The sequence below is a fragment of the Aptenodytes forsteri genome, unplaced genomic scaffold (genome assembly GCF_000699145.1).
Source record: "Aptenodytes forsteri isolate BGI_AS27 unplaced genomic scaffold, ASM69914v1 Scaffold242, whole genome shotgun sequence".
NCBI lineage: Eukaryota > Metazoa > Chordata > Aves > Sphenisciformes > Spheniscidae > Aptenodytes > Aptenodytes forsteri.
Window position 1 is genome coordinate 1,492,164 of NW_008795253.1, and position 21,203 is coordinate 1,513,366.

General features: G+C 36.0%; 1 protein-coding gene across 1 annotated transcript in view; it reads left to right on the plus strand.

Annotated features, from left to right (window-relative positions):
• The first annotated feature begins 731 nt into the window (after positions 1-731).
• CC2D2A (coiled-coil and C2 domain containing 2A) overlaps positions 732-21,203 on the plus strand; it is a 56,596-nt gene continuing 36,124 nt past the window's right edge. Inside the window, exons 1-13 of the mRNA XM_009279099.2 lie at positions 732-815; positions 1,509-1,610; positions 3,516-3,617; positions 4,443-4,619; positions 4,794-4,947; positions 6,357-6,493; positions 8,118-8,249; positions 10,198-10,407; positions 13,205-13,311; positions 16,196-16,336; positions 16,763-16,919; positions 19,035-19,267; positions 20,193-20,370. Of these exons, the coding sequence (XP_009277374.1) occupies positions 789-815; positions 1,509-1,610; positions 3,516-3,617; positions 4,443-4,619; positions 4,794-4,947; positions 6,357-6,493; positions 8,118-8,249; positions 10,198-10,407; positions 13,205-13,311; positions 16,196-16,336; positions 16,763-16,919; positions 19,035-19,267; positions 20,193-20,370 (1,857 nt within the window). The 5' untranslated portion in view covers positions 732-788. The remainder of the gene's footprint in view (positions 816-1,508; positions 1,611-3,515; positions 3,618-4,442; positions 4,620-4,793; positions 4,948-6,356; positions 6,494-8,117; positions 8,250-10,197; positions 10,408-13,204; positions 13,312-16,195; positions 16,337-16,762; positions 16,920-19,034; positions 19,268-20,192; positions 20,371-21,203) is intronic.

The following is a 21,203-nucleotide window of genomic DNA, read 5'->3' on the forward strand; positions in this document are numbered from 1 at the left end:
CTTGTAAGTTTTCTTTTTATGTGTGAATTGAGTTAGTTCATCCATGTAGCCTCCTGCGGGTCTTGCTTGACTTCTTGAGTGTGGGGACAGACTGCTCTTGAGCTTGGAGGAGGTGATCTGTTGATTCCAGAGGGGTGGCACAAGTAGAGCTGAGAGTAGCTTGTGCGTGAAATGGGAAATTACTTGATGATGTTGTCAGCCATACATGGGACAGGGTAAAATGCATCTTATTCTCTTGATTGTACTAGAGCTATAGCACAAAGAGACTGCTTGAAAAATTAGTATTTTGTCACTACAAAAAGCAGGTAGCTCTAAGCTGAAAAAGGAAGCAGGTCTGTAAATTCTTTACTGTTCCGATCACACCTGTGTCAGGATTTAGAGCACATCACCATTCAAAATTAGATCTAGACAGCTCTGGCTAACAGCTTATAAAATGCCAGGTGGTTCTTTACGTATTTTTAATAGAAAAAAGTGTGTATATGCTTTACTTAAGGTGGTTCATAGTATATAATGAAAGGTTGATCCATCGCAGCTAAAGGCATTTAAGTGATAGTCTATAATGTCTGAATTCCAAAAAAAGTTTCATTCTTTCATGTTTTCTCATGCACGTTCTTTCTGTTGGAACATGGGACTCCGTATGGTACATATGATTTTATTTTACATAATTTTAAGTTTCTTTCAGAAAATACTTAATTTAAACATGTTACCATGTTTTCTCTGTTTCAGACTTGCCACCTGTTCCTTCTACATCAAGGACAGACTTTGCAGGATTTTCTGTTAGGGAACGAATGAGAGAGAAACTAAAAGCAGCAAGGGTGAGAATCCTTCAGAAGTCCTGTTTGGTTGACTTTAGTCGTATAAGTACCATCCACTTCATTTTGCTTCCTTAGTGCTATGTGAATCTGAATTGGGATATCTGCTTTTTTTATTTCTAATGCCGAAGTAATACTCGGTTCATCAGTACAGTTCTTTTCTGGTGTATTTCTATTGCTGTATTTTTTCTAAAGTTTGTATTTAATCTGTTAGAATAATATGAAAGTTATCATTGTTTTGTAATTCAAATGATATGATCATTACAAGATCCTTCTGTGTTTTTGTCAAAAAAATTCTTACGCTGTTTTGAAATCGATGGATTTCCTTGTAAGTTTACTGTGCAGTGTAGTAAGGGGTATTAACATCTAGGTCTGTAAAATCACTTAAGCTGATTATATAGTTAAAAGATTCTGACCCTAACACAAACATGCATAAGCTGTTGAGTTCCTGGGAATTATTGTAGCTTTGGTCTTACTATATTTCTATTATAGCTAAGCATTTTTTTTGTTTGCTTAGTCAAAAGCAGAAATTACTTCTTTATTGCAAGCCCCTAGTCCACGACCAAGACATTTAAAAAATCAGAGAAAGGAAAACAGAAGTCAGACTGGATAAAGCGGGGAGGAGGTTCATTGGGTCGTGCTATTCTGATAATGAGAAAGTGAATGTGAAACATAGCATTTTTTTTGTTTGCTTAGTCAAAAGCAGAAATTACTTTATTGCAAGAAGACCCTAGTCCACGACCAAGACATTTAAAAAGCATCAGAGAAAGGAAAACAGAAGTCAGACTGGATAAAGCGGTAAGGAGGTTCATTGGGTCGTGCTATTCTGATAATGAGAAAGTGAATGTGAAACATGAAATAAATCAAAGACTACACATAGTCTTGAAGGTCAGTTTCATTTATTTTAATGGGATCAAAATTATACTATTGTTTGAATTAGTAACCAGGAAGGAACCTTTCTGACTGTTGCTTTTAATGTACATATTTAACAATAATAATTTGCTTTCATTATAGTATAGACATCATGTGAAACTTCTGTCATTTACAGGTTCATGACTTCTGTCACTTAAGATGCCTTGAAGTAATTAAAAGTTACTGTAACAGAAAGGACCACTGTATTATAGCTTTATATAAATTTGCACAGTGTAATTGCTAAAGGCTGGATATTAACTTTATGTCATTGTACTGCATTGTATTTCCTTGTTACGATTTTAGATTCAGGGTTTTTTTTAGTATTAACATGTTCTTTGTTAGAAAATGAATTTTGTATTAGAAAAATAACAAAGGCCATGCCTGTGCAGAACTTGCACCCAAATATTCTTCAGAATTCACAAAGAGAATGCTTGCCTGTAGAAAATGTCTTCCAAACAATGTGTATGCCCAGGAAATAACAGCATGTAGCAGTAACATTTTTATCTGGAACTCCAAACATTATGAATTAACCTGGCTAAATGCTTGTCTAGGGGAGAATTACCTATTCATGTAGGTTGTGGGGAGGTTTTTGGCAGTGTTTTCTTATAAAAAGTAATTGTCATAGCTTTCAGTTAAGTTCTATTGTTTTAATATGTTTGTTTTAGGAAAATATGGAAGTGATACCCTTATTAAAGTTGGTTATTAATTTTATATAAAGCATATCTGAAACGTTCCACGTGTTGGTTTTGTTTCCTGTACTTACTTACAGACGTATGAAGTACTGTTTTGTTGTTAAACAACTGGCCATCAGATTGCCAGGGTTTGAGATTTTCTTTTTGCTATTATTATTTTCAAGTTTAGGTTGAATAGATGTAAACTTGAGAAATGTCTTCCTTTAATTTAAGAATTGAGGCCACAAGGTGGAAAAATAGAATGTTAGATGTGTTTATGTTGGCTGGGCCTGATGAAAATCCCTTTGAAGCACTTAAGAGAACTTGCTGAAGCAACCTCAGAACCAGTGATGTTTACAGTGATCTGTGTATAGGGACAGATAAGGCTTCAGAAAACTGGAAATGGATAACCATGGATAACCACTTCCTTTCTTGACAAGGTAGAGGAGTATCATCCATGGGAGTTTTAGAGTAGCCTAACAATAATTGTTTGAGAGAGAACAAAACAAATAATCAAGTCTGTATTTAAGCACCCAGGCAATGGACACCACCTGTTTTTGAGTAATACCAAATAGGCTTTTCGTGATTGCAGCAGGGGCTATATGAGAAGTTGGCCTTAGCTCCTTGATTCCCTTCCCTGGTCAGCAGTGTCTGTCAGCAGCACCCTTGCCACTGCTGCCCGGCTTGTGCTGTCTGTCAGCCTCTCATTTGTAGATGGGAAGATAGCGCGTTGCTACCCCATTTCTCCCCCTTGCGGAGATTAGCATGTGGTTGCTTGTGGTCGGGAGTGCAGAAACAATGATATCCTCAGCAGTGAAGAAAGCAAGCTAACGTTTATGCGGTGAACCATTTCTTGATACTCTGCAGTCTATTTCTTGACCCAAAGGAGAAAGGAGTTAAGTAATAATTAGTAATAAATGTATTTTAAAATAAATACAAAATCGGTATAATTGTTACCACAGTGACTGTGTTTCTTTTTTGTTTGGGTTTGGTGGTTTTTTTTCCTGTGAAAATGCAATATCTAATCTCTCTATTCAGCTATTTGTCTTCTTTTTTAATGGATCAATAAATGTCTTCTATAACTTATGTATATATAACTTACATATATATTTTTATGCAGCCTGATAATGATAAATTTAGGGATATGCAAGAGGATGAATCCCACTTACCATCAAAAATAAAGTTTCATGGTTCTGTAAAAAAGCTTAAGCAAAAGTCAACAGTAAGTACCAATTTCTTCATTTCAATAACTGATATTAATTTCATTTAAACTTTATATGGCTTCATGATTCTGTTTGAAGAAGCAGACAGAATTCAGTCTTATGCAGTGGAAAGGGTTTTATTTAATTTAAAAATTCACAAACAGTATATGCCAGCAATTGAAGTCTAAAAAGGGAAACTTCATCAAATATAAGAATGGCTTTTTGTCATTTGATTTTTAAAAAAAAAAAATCAAGTAAGTCCATCTGGACACAATTGCTGGAGCTTGGAGGAAAAAAGTTTCTTCTGTTTAAATCCATTTTATCGAATGTGACCAATTGGCAGTTAAAGCAATTTATAGGTTAGTATATTGATATTTATTAGTCACAAAATGCGACTTTAATTGTTTTATTAGAGGATTCATCTTAACACTAAAGGGGCCTGGGTCCTTCAGAGGCAAAATGCCATTAGACATTTCTCTTCATATCCTTCACCTGGCTATCTGCATTATGGCCAGAATTTAACTTTGGCATTTCTCATTCACAAATTGTTTATATTTAAAACAATAAGCTGGTTAAAATTAAACCAGGTAATTTTTTTTTTAATAAAACATTGCAAGAAATATTGAATGAAGTAATAGTATAGCAATAGAGAAAGTTTCATGTATCATTTAAAAATTTCAGTCAGCTTCGGCATTTGGGTGAGTTCTCTTTGAGATAAAATAATTATTGTCCTGTGACAAGTGTTTATACATGCTGTTATTGCTATCATTAATAGAAAGACATCTCCACTTGCCCTAAATTTCTTATAAATGTCATATTAAAGTATCTTTGTCTTCTTTTCTTAGTTCCAGAATGATTTTCCTTCCGCTGAAGAAGCATATAATTTCTTTACCTTCAATTTTGATCCTGAACCAGAGAGTATAAAGGCTGGAGCCAGGAAAAGGAATGAATTCAATGAAGAAGAGGAGGCAGAAGAAGAATGTGTAGAAACCCATGAGGATGAACAAGAGGAGGATGAAACGGTGTGAGCTATAGAATAAACGTTCATACTTTTATTCAGACTTCTTGAATTAATTTTAATCATCTAATACAAAATGGCAACTTTCTTTCCTTAAAAATTCTGAAAGTATACTTTCTAAAGACCTCCATTTTAAGAAATAGATGAACTAACAGAGACGTTTGCACTTAAACTATAGGATGAAGACATACGCCTGGTTAAAGATGATGATTTATTCATTATAGGGCAGACAGCCGAAGATTTTCTAGTAATGAAACCTGCTGATTGTGAAAGCTACTCTGAGCAACTGGAAAAGGAAAAAGAATTTCTCTTCACTCCCAGCATGCTAGCAGGTACAAAGATTGTGCTTATCCATTTTGTTCCTGGATTTTGCATGGCATGGCGCCCTTTGATCTGCTGAAAAATCTTGTACCAGACTGTCTCTGGCAGTAGAGAGATATTTAATTGCAGTTCTCTTGATACTGATCATCCAGGCAAGTCTGAAAAAGTCTGACAAAATGGATTAACAAGGAACGTGCACACGCCAGCAGGTCACCAGCTGGTACGCTAGCAAGTGAACTCAGGGCACATCGGTTGCTCTGGCGTAATTACCTTGGTGCTGTCTATAGTAAATGCAAGATGGCTGGCCCCTCTTTCACTGGGGTTTAGCTGTTACATGATGTAACATGCAACAGGTTACTGGGTGCACGCATTTAGGTACTAAGAGTGGCTCATGCACTGTACATTATGACTTACAGTATTCACTTGGCCACATCTGCAGTTTTTTCCACGTGGCAAGTTTGTCAAGAGTCATGTAAGTAACATAAGGATTTTTGTAATTCAAGGGGCCCTTTTCCCAAAATCTAATTTTGTGAATTGGAAATAGTCAACACTGCTGATCATGTCTCTGACCTTTTTGCCTTATTCCCATAGAACTGCAAAGTCTGAAAAAATTGCTTTATAATATCACTTGCTATTTAATATTTGAAGTGGAAGAAACAGAAATGAGTCTCTCGGTGGTCTGTACCAGAATGGTATCAGCACAGCTTGCAATGCGATGTCAAAATATTTGACATTGTGTGCTTCTGGATTTTTGTGTCTTGTAACTTAGTTCTGACTGCTTCCAGTGTGGTCCACCATGTTCTGATTTAGGGGATAACTTTTCTTGTAACCCTCAGTATAATCTCTCCCTGTTTTGAGATTGCTCCTTGAAAAATACTGAGCCCATGCATACCAGTGAAATAATCCTGCAGGCAGGCTTTAAAGAATTCCACCTGCTGTTATTGGGCTAACATGACTTTTTTATGCATGTTCCATATTTTGTACAAGAGTAGCTTAAGCAAACTAGTAATAGTAGTTCGGATTAATCTTAAAGTTTCACTTTATATGGGAAAGGCTTAGAAATGTTTGTCTAGTCAGTTGTTGCTGCTGAAGGGTTTTTACGCTGTTACGCAAGCAACCATTAAAACTAAACTCCACTAAGTTATTTGAAGTATTTTTTTGGTGAGGAAATGTTTAATTATCTGTTTAGAAGACTTGTGACACTTTTATGATAGATTTAAACTGTGGATCTGTCCTCATTAAGAAGAGGACCTGTTTTGGTTATATATTTATTTTTTCCTAGTTAGGAAGATATTTCTGACAGCATGCTTAATGTGCAGTGCCATTCGTTTTAAGAATGGCATAGGTTTTTAGAGAATTAATAAACTAGAACTACAGTTATAAGATATTTTACATGCTTTTCTATTTAATTTCTCATTAGTGCCCACTTCTGAGAAGATGCCTGGAAACATGCAGCCTAGGTACCTTGAGGATGAGGGTCTTTACACAGGAGAAAGGCCCTTTGTATCACAGTCTAATCAAAATATTTTAGAAAACAGAATACTCAGACAAGAGCAAGTAAGTCACCACTACCACCATAGTTGTCTTTTTAAAATCCTTTATTTATCAGTATTTTATTTTGTTATAGTTAAGTAGGTAGATGGTAATATGGGTCTTTCATCTTTAAAATATTTAGCAGTATCAGACATCAGGAAATGTGGATTTTTGTAGGAGTGTATTTTAGTGTATCCCAATAGTCGGAGCACCAGACTGGGTCTTAGAAAACTGGTGTCTTTTCCTGGCTCTGCTCGTAGCCTGCTGGGGAACAAATCACTTCACTTGTCTGTGCCAGAGTTTAGTTGCCGTTACAATAGGGGTAATTATAATTTACTTTTTTTTAAAAATGCTGTGAGAGCTAGTGGTATGTATAAAGACTTATGCAAGAGCTGGGCACTGTTGTTATTATTTATTAGCAGATCGTAACAGAAGGAAGCAATATGGAAAGGCTGTTTTCTGTGTCCACTGAAGATAATATGAAGTAACAGACTTGTAGAAATTTACTGATCAGACTGTAAGGGTAATTAAATATTGGTATAGATCATCTGGAGAGGTTTTAGAATCCTTTTAGATTTTTAAGAATGGCTTATGAAAACACCCGTGAAGGTGGCTTGAATATATTTTATCCTGCTATATTATCCTCCTATACACAGTAAAGGTGTGTATAGTTTAAGATTTAAGCTACTATACAGCAGTTGCCCTTTATATTTTATTATGATTCTATGAATTCTTCGTGGACTAGCAGAGGTACTTTTGTGAATCAGATTGGGAATATTTGGATCTAAAATTTTTCACTGGCCAGCATCAACCCAGTTAGTTTTCTGGTTTGCTTCACCGTGTTATGACATTGATGTTTGGTTCTAGGGTCAGCTTAAAACAGGTGTGGGAATAAGAGAGCAGGCCAGCATCTTTCAGCAGCTGCACTGGTTTAAGTTATTCTTGAATCCAGGTCATGAGAGCAGAGGGGTGAATTAGGACAGCAACCTGATCTAGGTGAAGATGTCCCTGCCCATGGCAGGGGGGTTGGACTAGATGACCTTTAGAGGTCCCTTCCAACCCAAACTATTCTATGATTCTATGGTTAACATGTGAAGCCATGGATAGCAATTTGTGTGTAAGATACTTACCTCATCTGGTTTCATAGATGCTGTTTAATTAGTTCAGGTTGTGAACTAGAAGAGTTGAGAGGTGCTTTGATAAATGATCTCTCTGAGCTGCCATTTAGCTCTTTAATTCTTTGCTTTATGATTTTTATAATCCAATTTGAAGATGTGTGTGGCAGTCTTGTGTAAAACATTACAATTCTTTCCATTTTAGTGATTTAAGAAAACATAACATTTAAATGTTAAGTGATGTAAGTGGTTTTTTTTTCCTTTTTTTTCTTTCAAATCTGTAACCGAATGTTGAAGGAAAAAATGCAGTATATTTAAAGTTTGAGCAAGCTCTTGGTCTTTTGATTTCAAAACTTCTCCATAGTATATTTGAAGATTTCATTTTGGTGTCTTAGAAGAGCTTTGGTTAATTCAGTCATAAACAATTCATAGTCACCTTTTCTTCTGTAATTGCTTGTCATAAGAATTATAATTTTGCAAGTTATTTCTATATAAAGTAAGAAACAATATAAAATTATGTTTTTTATTTGTAGGGGAAAGAGTGGTTTGGTGACGATGGCAAAATCTTAGCATTGCCTAATCCAATTAAACAGTCTTCTACTAGGCCTCCAATATTCTCATTGGAAGAAGGCATTGCACCAGAACTTGAAGGAGTGTATAGAAAGGTAGGCATATTTCATATACGTGGTTCTTGAGCCCCAGTATCCCGGTCCTTCTGTACTGGAAACCCTGGTGAGCTGAAGGGTTTTGTGCTAAGAACCATGAGTACTGACTACTTTTTGGGATTCCACAACTAATCTTTAAATGTGCTCTACTTTTTCAAGTATATTCCACCTGTATTTTTCTGTAAAAATAATGCATACAAAAGGATGAAGAGTTTAGCTGGTAGTACTGGTTAAAATAGTAAAGTGACAGTCCATGACAGACCGCTTCAAGTCTGTGAGTCACTAACGTCTCTGTGAGGCACCCTTGGATATTCTGATGCCAAAGTAGGGTAGTTCCTATGTTAGTGTATCTATAAAGCTCCTCGTGGTAGAAGCTGGTAGACTTGGTGATCAGGACAGAGGAGCTCTCTGCAGCTTAAGAGAAAAATAACTGAAGGGCATGTCCGTGATGGTTATTTTACAATGATGAAACTTCTGCAAAATAAATCTTTACATGCAGTTCGCTCATGTAGAAAGCAACTGATTTTGAGTTATGTTGCATCAGTTCAGATCTTTTTTTGTTTTTCCCTCAAAAAAACCTACCCTGGCAAACAGCAGTTGCAGTGTGCAGTCAGTACAAATCAAAATAAGTTTTGATCAAAACCATTCAGCAAGCTTTAAGCAAGCTTTAATTGTTCTGCTTGTTAGCACTCTGTTACCCCCTTGGAAAAACTGTGGCTTTTTAGACTTTAAAGTATATTGCTTTTTTGGGACACATAAGTGTTTCTGTCTGCTGCTGTTGATATAGATTTGAATGTTGCCCTTTAATTGATGCTGGTTACAAATACGTAATTCTCAGGATGCATCCAGTACCACAGATCTATGCAGGGTGTTTCTGCATACAGGAAAAGAAGTTGCCGCTTAGATCTTAGTAAAGATAGGCAAAGAGAGCTTATGTTTCAAGAACACCATGTTTACATGAATAGTGACATGTAAATACCTTAATCACTGTTGAAAGTAAGACAATAAGCTTGGGGGTCCTTTATGGGCAGAAAAATAGTTAAAGCATAAGGAATTTAAAGCTGTCATTTTTATGACAGATTATGTCGTATTAAACATTTTGATGAGAAGCTGCATGTGGAAGGATCAGGTGGACTTCAGTGTGTTTCGCAGCCATTTATACCAGTCCTGTAACAGAGCTATGCAACAGCTGAATTCCCCTCTCAATCCCCCTTTTTCCAGTTCTTACGAAGGGGCTGCAACGAACACTACATAACTAACAACTTCATCTTTTATGGTACCAGAATATCTCTGATTAATCTCTTCTGAAGAATTCTAAGAGCGGAGCCGCAGTAGTCAGGCAGGAAGCACTGCTAATTCTCTTCTGATTTCAGTAACCTGAGGATATAAGCCATGATTGCCTTTCGGGTGCAGCGGGTTGAAGCAAACTTTTTAAGCTTTGCTGCTGAAAGCTTTCATTGGGCTTTGTTGGTGTGAATTTCTCTGGCATTAGAATAGGGAAGCAAATAACATATTTCCTCTTCTGCACAATCGAAATGGTCTACAAGGAAAGCTGCTTTCTCAGAGCTGGACTGTTTATCTTAGATCTCAGTTCTAAGAGGAAATAAAGTGATACTAAACAAACAGGTAAAAAGAGAACTAGCAGGCTTTTCTTTTTCCAATTCAGTGTCATCATCTTCATTGCTCAGCAAAACCTGCAGTACAGGCAGATGACTTCTTATTTCAGCCTCGTATGGGCTCTCAAAATTCTGTTGTGTAGAATACCCATGGTGGTTTTATGCCACCCACTTGTCAATAAAGCAAAGAGGTTACCACAGACACCTTTACAGTTCAAGACTCAGTAGTTAGATGTAGGCAGTGCTAAATGGGTAATTTTCTGTCACAGAATCTCTTTGCAAGATAGTTTTGTCAGGGCTTGTAAATCCATTTTATTCTTTTTTTCTTTCAGGCAATAAAAATGACAGCTGCCAGTCAGTATCTTGTTGGAGCTGGAGATTTTCAGGGGCTGTTTCAATTGGATATTGATATTTCTGGACTGATATTCACCCATCATCCCTGTTTTAGCCGTGAGCATGTGTTAGCAGCTAAATTGGCTCAGTTATATGATCAGTATTTAGCAAGAAAACGGAAGAATCTTACCAAACTTCTCACAGACAAGGTACTTCTGTTCCATTGTCATAGCTTACTGAGATAATGTTGTGCCAGTTTAAGGTAAAAACTGAATCTGTTTCTTCAGAGTAGAGTGATGAAATTCTAATTGTATGTAATGAATGGCATTTTGTCAGAAGGTAAAAACCTAAGTATTTCACTGAGGTTGCTGTGTGTTCAGTGCAGAACTGCATTTTTAAGATTATGAATTTCTTTGATCTTCTATTTAAAATGAACTCTCTGCAGGTTCTGAGGTAAAGGGAATATAATTGTTACAATACAATAACATTTACATAGTATTCCTTAGAGTACCCAAAATGTTTTCCAGTGAATGACAGATAAGACGTCACAGGATTGTGTTCTGCAGCTCTGACAGGCAGACAGCAAAAGACAATATTCAAGGATGGAGGGAAGTTAGTGAAGTTTAGTTTCAGTTGTCAATTAAAAGCAAAAGGAAGCGGTTTAATGTCACCAAATTCTACAAAAGTTGATGACGCATTTCCAGGTATATATCTGTGACAGATGCTGTGTTTGAAATGCATACTGTTGTCACATTTACAAGAGTGACATAGTGACATGGCAAAACCCTAGACTCTTGTTCCTGGCTCTGTGGCTGACCTTGGCTGGGCTGCTTACCCTCTGTGTACCATCACTCTTTCTCGGTCTGTACATTGGAAGTAATGGTAGTGGTCTTCTCTGGTGTAAATTTGTACAAGAACTTTAGGCATTGTTAGTACAATTCTAATATCATCAGGGCACACAAGAATATTTTTAAAGCATTTTAAAATGCTTTTAAAATCTGAAAGGATAACAATTCTTTAGAAATGTGAGGTAAATATTGTGATACAACATAACTCTCGGTAGTAGGGCTAGTCTGTTAAAAATTAGTTTGATTATTAAGTACATATAAATTCAGATTTCCGTAAATGAAAGGTGATGATGATTCTCTACCTTAAAGGGCTTTTATAAGGGAAAAATAATCATTGTATGCAAGGTCATTTTTATATTACTGTAACAAGGGTCAGTAGGTGCTGTACAGATACTTCTGAATTTTGGTATAAAGCATTAGGTTATAGTTCTAATGCTGGACAAATATTTCATACAGTGTCTTAAAATAATTCTTTGGTATGCTTTAGTCTGTCATTCCTTTGAAGGATTGGCTTTGGTTTTCCATGAAATAGTGAAATAGGACATTTGGGTTCTCCATGCCTGCATTACAGGAACCTATGTGTGGAAGGGATTTCCTGAGTGTTTCCACAATACTTTGCCAGTATTGTAGGCAACTGCATAATATATTTTTCATAAACAGATTTTAACAATTAGGTATTTTAGCCACCATTCTGCTACTGACAGGCAGTTTTAAAACCTGTCTCCTCTAATAGTCATTTTTTAATGGCCAGATTGTTGCAGCCAAATTGTTCTTAAGCTTAAACAACTCTTCCTCCCTTTTCCCCTCCCTCCCCGCCATGTCCCAGTGGACGACTTCTTACCCACTTCTGATGCTTGCTCTTTGTATCTTAAAATATATCACCTTTCAGTCCTCATTTTGGCAAATTAAAGAAACTGCACTTTCTGTCTGCTTTTATAAAACATGCTCTCTGTGCCCCAGATGATACTTGCAGCTTTCCATGTGTTCAGTTATTCTTTCTTTCAAAATTTTTTTCAACTCTTTTTTTTTTTTTAATTCCTAAGAAACAATTTCTACCAGGAGCTGGGAGTGATTTGCACATAGGGCTAATAATAATCCTGGTATACAACAGCATTCATCTGCCTTGAGGAATGGCTTACCCAAGGCAACAGATGAAGAAAACAGTACTCAGCCGTTACAATTAGCATGAAATTTTGTGGTTTCCAGTGTATGTTTTCAGCTGTATGCTTCCTGCTCTGCAGCTATATTGTCTCTCCAGTTTGATAGATTTGTTTAAAAAATCTTTGCTCCTTGATTTGTAATTTCATTGCTTCTACTTCGGATGTAGTTGCTTTCATCTCCTGCAGTGCCATTAGCCATTCTGGTTTCACATTCAGTATTACCCTTAAGAAGATCTACAGCAACATAATAACTAAAATTTTAGTTCATATCCTACTGCTGTTTCTTATTTTTTCTCTCTTCTCCTAGCCAGTCCTTTACATTCTCTTGTCTTCATAGCTGTGTATATTTTTGCGTTCTCCGAAACTAGGTGTCCATCTTCCATGTAATCATTTGAGGCCTATCTTCAAATCTTAGTTGAAGGGGTGGCCTCTTGGCTTCAAAAGTGCATTTGAACTGTACCATTGTTCCCGGTTCTGTCTTGTCCTTAGACCTTCTCTTTTTCCAGTTGTTACATGCAATAAGTTATGCTTAAATGCTTTGTTGCAAGGTGCCCAGCTTCTGTAAGGCACTCATCAAATCCACAATCCACTCATTTTTGTTGTTTATTGATTTTCTAGGGTTACCTTTAGTGCCCTTCCTAGTCCCCAAAAAAACTTTTGTAGAAGGTGTTTTTTTGGCAGACTCACTTTCCCCCCTCCCTTACCCCTTTGATTGGTGAGCTTTCAAAATAATTCCTAGATCAGTTGTGTCCTATTGTTTAGATCTGTCACAGGTGATCAAAGTCAGTAAATCACCCTCATACATCCAGGGATCCTAATTTGAATTTCATCTTGAAGAATCAGCACCTTGCAGACATGGCAAAATGCTGTAAATACAGAATCAAGATAATTCAGAGTTTTCTGTTATGTAGTAACTAGCTCTTTCATGTCAAGGTGCATTACACTGTATGCCTCACAAATGTCAAACTATGTGTTAATTGTTTGTTTGTTCGTTTAAGCTGCATGCTTTGAGGAATGCTGTGCAATGTAGTATAGACGGTGGTGGTGCTGGTCTTCCTAGTCCTGTGGCACAACAGAGCATACCTGAATACAAAATTGAGATCAGGTAGGTATGGATTCATTAAATCATTGCTTTTTTAAAACTGTGTTCCTTTTTTCCTTTCCATGCTGGTACAGAATATGATTCATGTCAGACACTTAAATTCTGCTGTAAATAGCTCTAGAAGTATTTTCAGGGCTTGAGAGTTCTTACTGATAAGTTGAGTGAAAAAAGTTATGAAGAAAATATAGCTTAGGCTGAAATCTCGATTCAAAAGTGGTCTAATTTGATTACCTTTTATTAATTACTTAGTAACTATTTACTGTTGTGTTTTGCACAATTAAAATTTAATAAGGTTTCAATAGACATCAGCTGGATACATGAAGCTCTCACAACGATGCAAGTGACGTCATTTTTTGAACAGACAAAAGCCCTAGTTTTTTCCATCTTCCTCATTACACAAGTGTTCTTGATTCATTTCCCATTCTTAGGTATTTTGGACATGTTTTTGCCAATGGGTTAGTATACATAAAATGGTAGAATTTTGTTTTACAAGATTACAGTTATTGTTCTTGGACAGTAACTGGGTAGTAAAAATATATTACAGGTTTTGGCTTGGTAGTGAAAGTTAGTATTATTTTTGGCAGATAGACAGTGGTGAGCTCTAAGTGTAAGCAGTATGATAAAAATTCAGTTGTTTTGGAGATCTATGCTGAACAGCCTTTTAACTAGCAGATTCTTAAAAATCTGAGAGTTTTTCACAATCTGAAAGTAGGCAATAATGTATTAATTTATATAAACAGAAATTTAGACTGATGTAACGGATCACATGATAATACAATATTAAAAAAATAATTTTTTTTTTAACAACAATTCTACTTTCAGCCTTGAAATCAACGTCTGCTTACACTTACACATCCACTCATTACTCTTAGTTTGGGAATTGCTTCTTCAGATTTTCATCCTTCGAGTATGCTGCCTTGTAATACATTGGTATCTGTGCAGGACATACAGAAGTCTATAATGTATTATTTTATACTGAAGGACAAAGTCTTCCTTCCATTGAAAAAGGAATAGCTTTTATTAATATTTTCTTAATACATCTGCTAGAGGACTAGGAGCAGGAGGTGTGCAGTTACCATACAGTACCTTGGAGACAGGAGCTCTCACCAGGGAAAGCATGAGAATAGTAATGAGAAGGTTCACTGTGGGAAGGAGATTCTTGGATTTTGGCATCAACCAAAATGATTGATGGCCAATTCTAATTAGAATATTCCTTCTGGGTATCTTAAGTGTTTTTCTAGGTCTTCAGTGCTTTAGTTTAGTGTCACACTGTTATGAATCAGGAGAAACTCCGCTGAAATCAGTGAGATCAGTGTTGCGTAAGTGATGTGAGATGAGTTTGGCTGGGATTATTCTAGGGCTTTTCATATCTGTAATTCTTTCTGGCTACAGCTCTGTTATTAGAATCTGTTACACATGAGGCTCAGATGGGTTCGGGAATTTTTACTGTCATGGTGTCTAATACTGACTTGGACCACATATGTTGGTAAAAACATCTGACCTGCCTTTTCTCTCTTTTAACATTGCATTTCCCTGATGGTCAATGTAGTACACTCATGAGAAGTTACAGATGTGAAGAGAGTGTAGCATGGAAAATAATCTAATTGTTTCCTTCACTCTCCAATAACATGACTAATATGTACTCTTTGCTGCCTGGAGATCAGAGCTGTAGTTTTCCGTCGGTTTGAGGAAGAAATGTCATCTGAATGCAGAAAACTTTTGCAAATTAGCAATTTCAGCCCTATTGTCCTCATTTGCTGAGGAGGAAGACAACATACGCTGCAGATTGCAGGTTTCAGGCTCTTCTGGTATTTTAGCAGAGGTGATTCTCTACTGAAAGGTCCTGCTTCCAAATCGAATACATTAGATAAGTGTAATTACTGACCTGTATGTTCCTCATGTCTTTTAAGCTTCGTCTTCTAGCTTCATCTGGTAGACAAAGAAGAAGAGGTTGTTAAGCTGCATGGATAAGTAATATTCAAAATGCTAGCTAATGAAGTGGAGAAGTTACTTACATTGCTTTCTGGAAAGTCTGTATTTCATCTTTGTTTATTGTTTTTACTAAATTTGCTTATGCTTTTAAATAATGTATGATGTATTTCTTCTCTCAGCTCTCACTCAGCCTCCCTGTCTAATATGTTCTCTGAATATTACAAGTAGTAATGTGTTAGTTTACATCTTCTTTATTTTTTAAATCACATTATTTTTACTAGACATGTTTAGTTACCAAGATAGTATTGGAAACAGTCTGTGCTTGTGCTGCATGGACATTTACATTGGAAGTGTGTGTTGGTCATTAAAAGTGCTAATGAATAGCTCTTTTACAAACAGATTAGAGGGTGGAAATGTGAAATACCAATTCTGAGGCAAAAAAAAGCCCTGTTAATTTTGTTTGTGATAAGAATCTTGTAGGGCTGTCAAAGGACTTAGATTACTTCATACATTACTACATTACTTCATCTCTGCAAGTCCTTTTTACTGGAGCTAGAAGCATGTTAAGTTTAAAACATATTTTGTAATGTACGACTGTAATAAGCATTACTTCATAGCAGCAGTGTAGGTTTCCTGGGCTGTTGCTTACATGAATTGACTTTAAAATGTTTTTAATGATGTACAGCTGTAATAAGCATTTCAGAAGACTTTGCGATCTCTAGAGAATGAACTGTAATTGAAGTCAGATTGTCCAAAATGCAAGAGAGTACAGAAGGAAATCAAATCCTGCCATCTTCAAGTCTGGGTTTTTTGCTCCTCAGATTTAAACCCCTACAGCCATCGATCGAATTGAAACCCACATCACTTGGCTTTTGGTATTGCATGTTTTCACTCTGTTGTTCCACTGAGTTATACAATTCTGACTGATTTTGTGCATATGTATATATATTTCTAGGCAAACCAGAAGACTTCGTGATGCTGAACAAGAAAAAGACAGAATGTTGCTTAAGACCATTATAAAAGTTTGGAAACAAATTAAATCCCTCCGTGACTTTCAGAAGTTTACTAACACACCCATGAAACTTTATTTGAGGAAGTATGTTTTGATAACACTTTTTGTACTTCATTTGCCAGCAGTGGAGTTTTAATAAGATTAGTCAATTTGGGAACTTATAATTCTGATATGAAGGGTGCAAAAGTAAGAATTTGAGTAGTGTCTGGCACCGGTTGAGCCTGCCACTATTCTTTTTGAGTTTGGGGAGGAAGGAAGGTTAAAATAACAAGTAACAGAAAGGAATTTCTAAAGGCTAATGAGTAAAGAAAAAGTAATTATATTCATTCTGGATGGTAACTATCTGCTATCAACTCTTCGACTGTCTATGTTAATACTTTTAAATAGAACACACTTTTGATATAATGAAATTAATTCATGGAGAAGTAGACTTATTATGTTATATTTTATAAACTTAATTGTAGCCCTTATGTTAACTTATGCAACGTGTTGTTAACTATTTTTTTGGAGGGAAGAGGTTGATCAGAGATTAGATGAAAAAGCATATGAAGCAGAAATTCAGGCTGAGATAAATGAATTACTAGAAGAATGTATGGAAGACTATGAGAAGAAAATGGAGGAGTATAAAACTGAGCTACAAGAGTGGAAATTCTGGAAGAAGACACAGGTTTGTTTCAATCATTCAGTTTCACAAAAAGTAAAATAATTACTAAATGTGTTCAAAATTTGTCCTTCTAATACAGAAAAAAAATCTATTTCAGGATAGCTGTGCATAAATTTTGTAATGTATTTGGATACATTCTGTCTACTTAGAATTTTTTAGTAAATTAATTGTTAATTAAAAAATTAAAATGTTAGGTTTTTGTGGAGCATTGTCTTCCTGCTATTGATTTTCAGCACTTCAGCAGTTCTTTCTTTAAATTTAGAAGTTTTGCAGCATTCCTATTAAATTCATGTCCTTCTTGCAAAGAAAAAATAGTTATAGGGTGTTTCTAATGAACAAGCAGTTGAAGTCATCTCATGTAAATTTATGTTCAGGAATGTCCCAAAACTGAAAAATTTAATTAACATTATAGCCTTTTACCTCTGAAAAGCTTTATTGCTAATAGTCTGTACTGCAGTTAAGGTCTCAGTCATGCTTCAAGGGGATATTTGCAAATACAGGAGCTAGAACAATACACTGCAACAGGATGATCTTTGAAATAGCCTGTGGCAGTGCCAGCAAAATCAGACTTGCTTTCATAGTTATGTGGCAATGTACTGGATACCCCAGGGTAATGGTGATTATACTTGAATATAATTACTGCCCAGTTTGAACACTGTGGGTTTTTGGATACCAAAGCAAAATAAAGTTTAAGGAAATGCTTCAAATACAGTTTTCAAGAATCTTGTGCATCTGCTGATACTTTCATGGAAAGTTTTTTCACGGAGCAGCATCTATGGAAGGTATTTAAGATGTTTGAGGGGAAGCTGATCTGCCAGTATTGGAAATTCCTGTTATCAGAATGCTAGTGGGCACATGACTTATTAGTATCATGTCAACTCACTTGTAGGATAAGATGAATAAATGTAAACCTTAAAATGAAGGCAGATAGTCTTGAGCATTGATCCTAATGGGAACTGTTCATCTTCCTCTAGCCAGTTACGCCTTCACAAATACCATGGGGGGTGGTTCCAGCCAAAGCTGCTCTCAGCATCTTTTTATTGTGTTAGTCACAAACTGTCTTGAGACTGAGATGATTGTGGTTCTTTCCCTTTAGAGTGAAATGTAGTACACAGACCCTCCTTTCATGTCCAGAAGTACTTTATTTTATTTTACTCAAAGTACTTTGTTGGTTAATCATGGCTGTTGGCGTCTTACTAACACAAATCACATGAATCTAAGGAAGACACTAGAGGTAGGAAAGACTAGATAAATTTAAAAGGAAATATAAGAACAAAAAAGGTAACATAAAATTAGACCAAGAAAGAAAGAATATTTATTAATAAAAATATGTGAACAAGTTGTTTGGCTAAACACTTCAGTTAGTGAGGGGAAACTGTTTGCTTTTCTCACCTCCTCCTCTTTTGCTTATGGTGTCTTAAATCATGAAGTGACTGGTGCTTCCAGGCAAGCTGTACTTCCAAGTAATCTGTAAGTCTGCGGAAGGAGGAACTTACCTGCAGTTGTTTAAAGCTGAACATGCATATGAACACGGGAGTTCTGCAGTTTAGGAGATGCTGAAAGGCATGTGGTGTTATGTTTGTTTATTCTTCTGTTTGGCTTAGAGGAAGGGAGGGGATCATTCTGCTCATGCTAAAGATACTGCTAAGATACTGCTAAGCTAAAAAGCTTGTGCTCCAAAGCTTGTGGTGCATGTGCATTCACTTTGTCAATGTGTATGCAGACAATACATCTCGAAGAACTGTGTCTACTGGTTGAGTAACCTTCCTTCAATCCTAACAGAATGCACATGGTAACTCAGGCTAAATGAGAAGTCAGCTGCTAGCCAGAATGTTCCAAGAAACGTGTTTATTTTGTAAGTTGGTTGGGAAGGTTAAATAAATGTTTTGTTTGAAGCACATTATGTTTTTGAAGCGCATGAATGGAATGCATTGCTGAATTCTGAATCTGAAGTAGTACTATAGAATGAGAGAAATCTTATTTTTGTGTGTGGTGATTTTAAAACTATACCGTCATTTCTCATACATGTTTTTATCATTTGTGAGTCAAGAGAACAAGAGAAAAAAACTCTACTGACTGAAACAAGTTCAGGAAGAACATTATTATTTTTATATGCAGAAGTCCAAGAAGAAAAAGAAGAAAAAAGACATTAATGAAGAAGAATCAGTAGAAGATGGTGATCTTGGTGAGGAACGTGTAAAACCCATCCCGCCTAAAATGGCCAATAGCCTGGAAATAGAGCAGCAGGTTAGAGAAAAAGCTGACAGCTGCAGAAGGAAACCTGGAGAGCCTGCTCTCATTCCTGAACTGGTCCTGTCAGGAAGCATAACTCCAACTGAGCTGTGTCCTCGGTAAGATAAATGTTGGCCTGCAAATCACTTTGTTCATGATTTTATGTTGTTATTTATTAATTGATTGTTTGTACAACTTCAAAAGCGTGTGCTCACCATTCTGTTTAGCCTAGTGATAAAACTTCTGCTTCTGAAGCTGATATAACTTAATTCGTTTTCAAGTCACATGTAACCTTGTATATACTGGTCTTGGAAAATGCATGTCTACACATTCCCTTTGAACCTTCTGATGTTCCTTGAGCATCTGCATAGAACAGTGGTGTATATATAAAGAAGTTGTTTTCAGTGTAGAGTCTAGATCACTTCTGGCAGTACCACTCTCGCTAGCTAGTCTTTTACACCAGGTCTGTGCTATAGTCAACAAAGGGAAAATAAAGAAATTGTGTAGTAAACCAGAGATTTCACTGTGGATAAAATAAATAAATAAATTTACTTGTTTGCGTTGCTTTCCACATTTACACACACAACTTAACATACATCTAGCAGATTTTAGTCATTTAAAAACTGCTTTGTTTCGTACTTATTCAGCAAATAGCCTCATGAAGGAGTATTGCTTGGCTGTTCTACCCCCAATGACTAAAACCTTCAAAATCTTAACTCAATTTGATATCATTTGTTGTGCTTTGGAGGAAGGGAGTAGAAGGGAATTTTGTTTCCCTAAATAACTCCTTTTATATGGAGGTAGCTTTAGTGGATCTAAAATTTGACCTGTTAATTTTTAAATCATTTTATATTCATGAGAAGATAAAACAACTGTTAAATAATAGTTTTAAAGTCATTCCTGTGTAGTGATGTTTTTAGAATAATATGGACTTTATTTAGGTGACTTCTGTTTCCCCTTGAGGAATCAGATTCTCATTAAAAATAACCAAAGAATAAACGTGTTATTAAAAATTATATGACTGCTAAATTGACATATTTACAGAGCAGAAGTTTTGCGACGAGAAGATGTGAAGAAACGCTCAGCATTTATAAAAGTCCTTTTCAACTCCAAAGAAGTATCAAGGACTGTTACCCGACCAATAAGTTCAGATTTCAGAGTTCACTTTGGACAGATTTTCAATTTACAAATATTCAATTGGCCAGAGAGTTTGAAACTACAGGTAGATAATGATTTATCATAGTAACTTTTAAAAAGATAATATGAAATGTAATTACTCCTGTAATGCTTGTATTTTGCTCTATGGTTGTATTGTAAAGACTGAAAAACCTGTGAAAGACCCTTTGTAAATCATAAATCTTATATCCCTTCCTTGCTTCTCTAGTCACAAACTTTCAACTTTGCTGCTACGTTTTTGATGCTTGTGCTTTTTATTTTTTTTATCTATATATATATATGGTTTTCATATATATATGCGTTATATATAGCATGACTATGGGCTGCATGGGGGAAATTTAAATAATTGGGACATGTGATTAAATATGTTAGTGGAACAGCCTCTTAATTTTAGAAAAACTGATCTATGTTGCAGATAAACTTGCCAAAATGGTCTTCTCTAAAACATTATTGTCCACACAGTAGAATCATCATAATGTTTGCTGGAGGGGGGTGAGAAAAAAATTAATTGCTAGTAATGTCCATAACTGCACTTGACTTGATCAACAGTGCAGTTAAGTCAAACTACCACCCCCCCATTCCTAGTACGTATTAATGAATGAGTCACATGAATAATTTTCAGAGCCAATACAATATATTTTTAGGAGGAACATGGTCAGGATCCTACTTCTCCTGTTAGATGACTTTTCCTGTTAGGTAACTTATCACTGGTAGTTCAGGGGAGGGTGTATACCCCTCGCCTGCTCCATTTATGTAATGCACAAATTGAGAGGGAAAAGGAATACCATCTTCTTGGATTAAAAACATCTGAATGGAAAAATCACTCACACCACTCTGAGCCTGCAACTGTCCAGGAAAGAGGGAAGCAGTCTGCAGTAC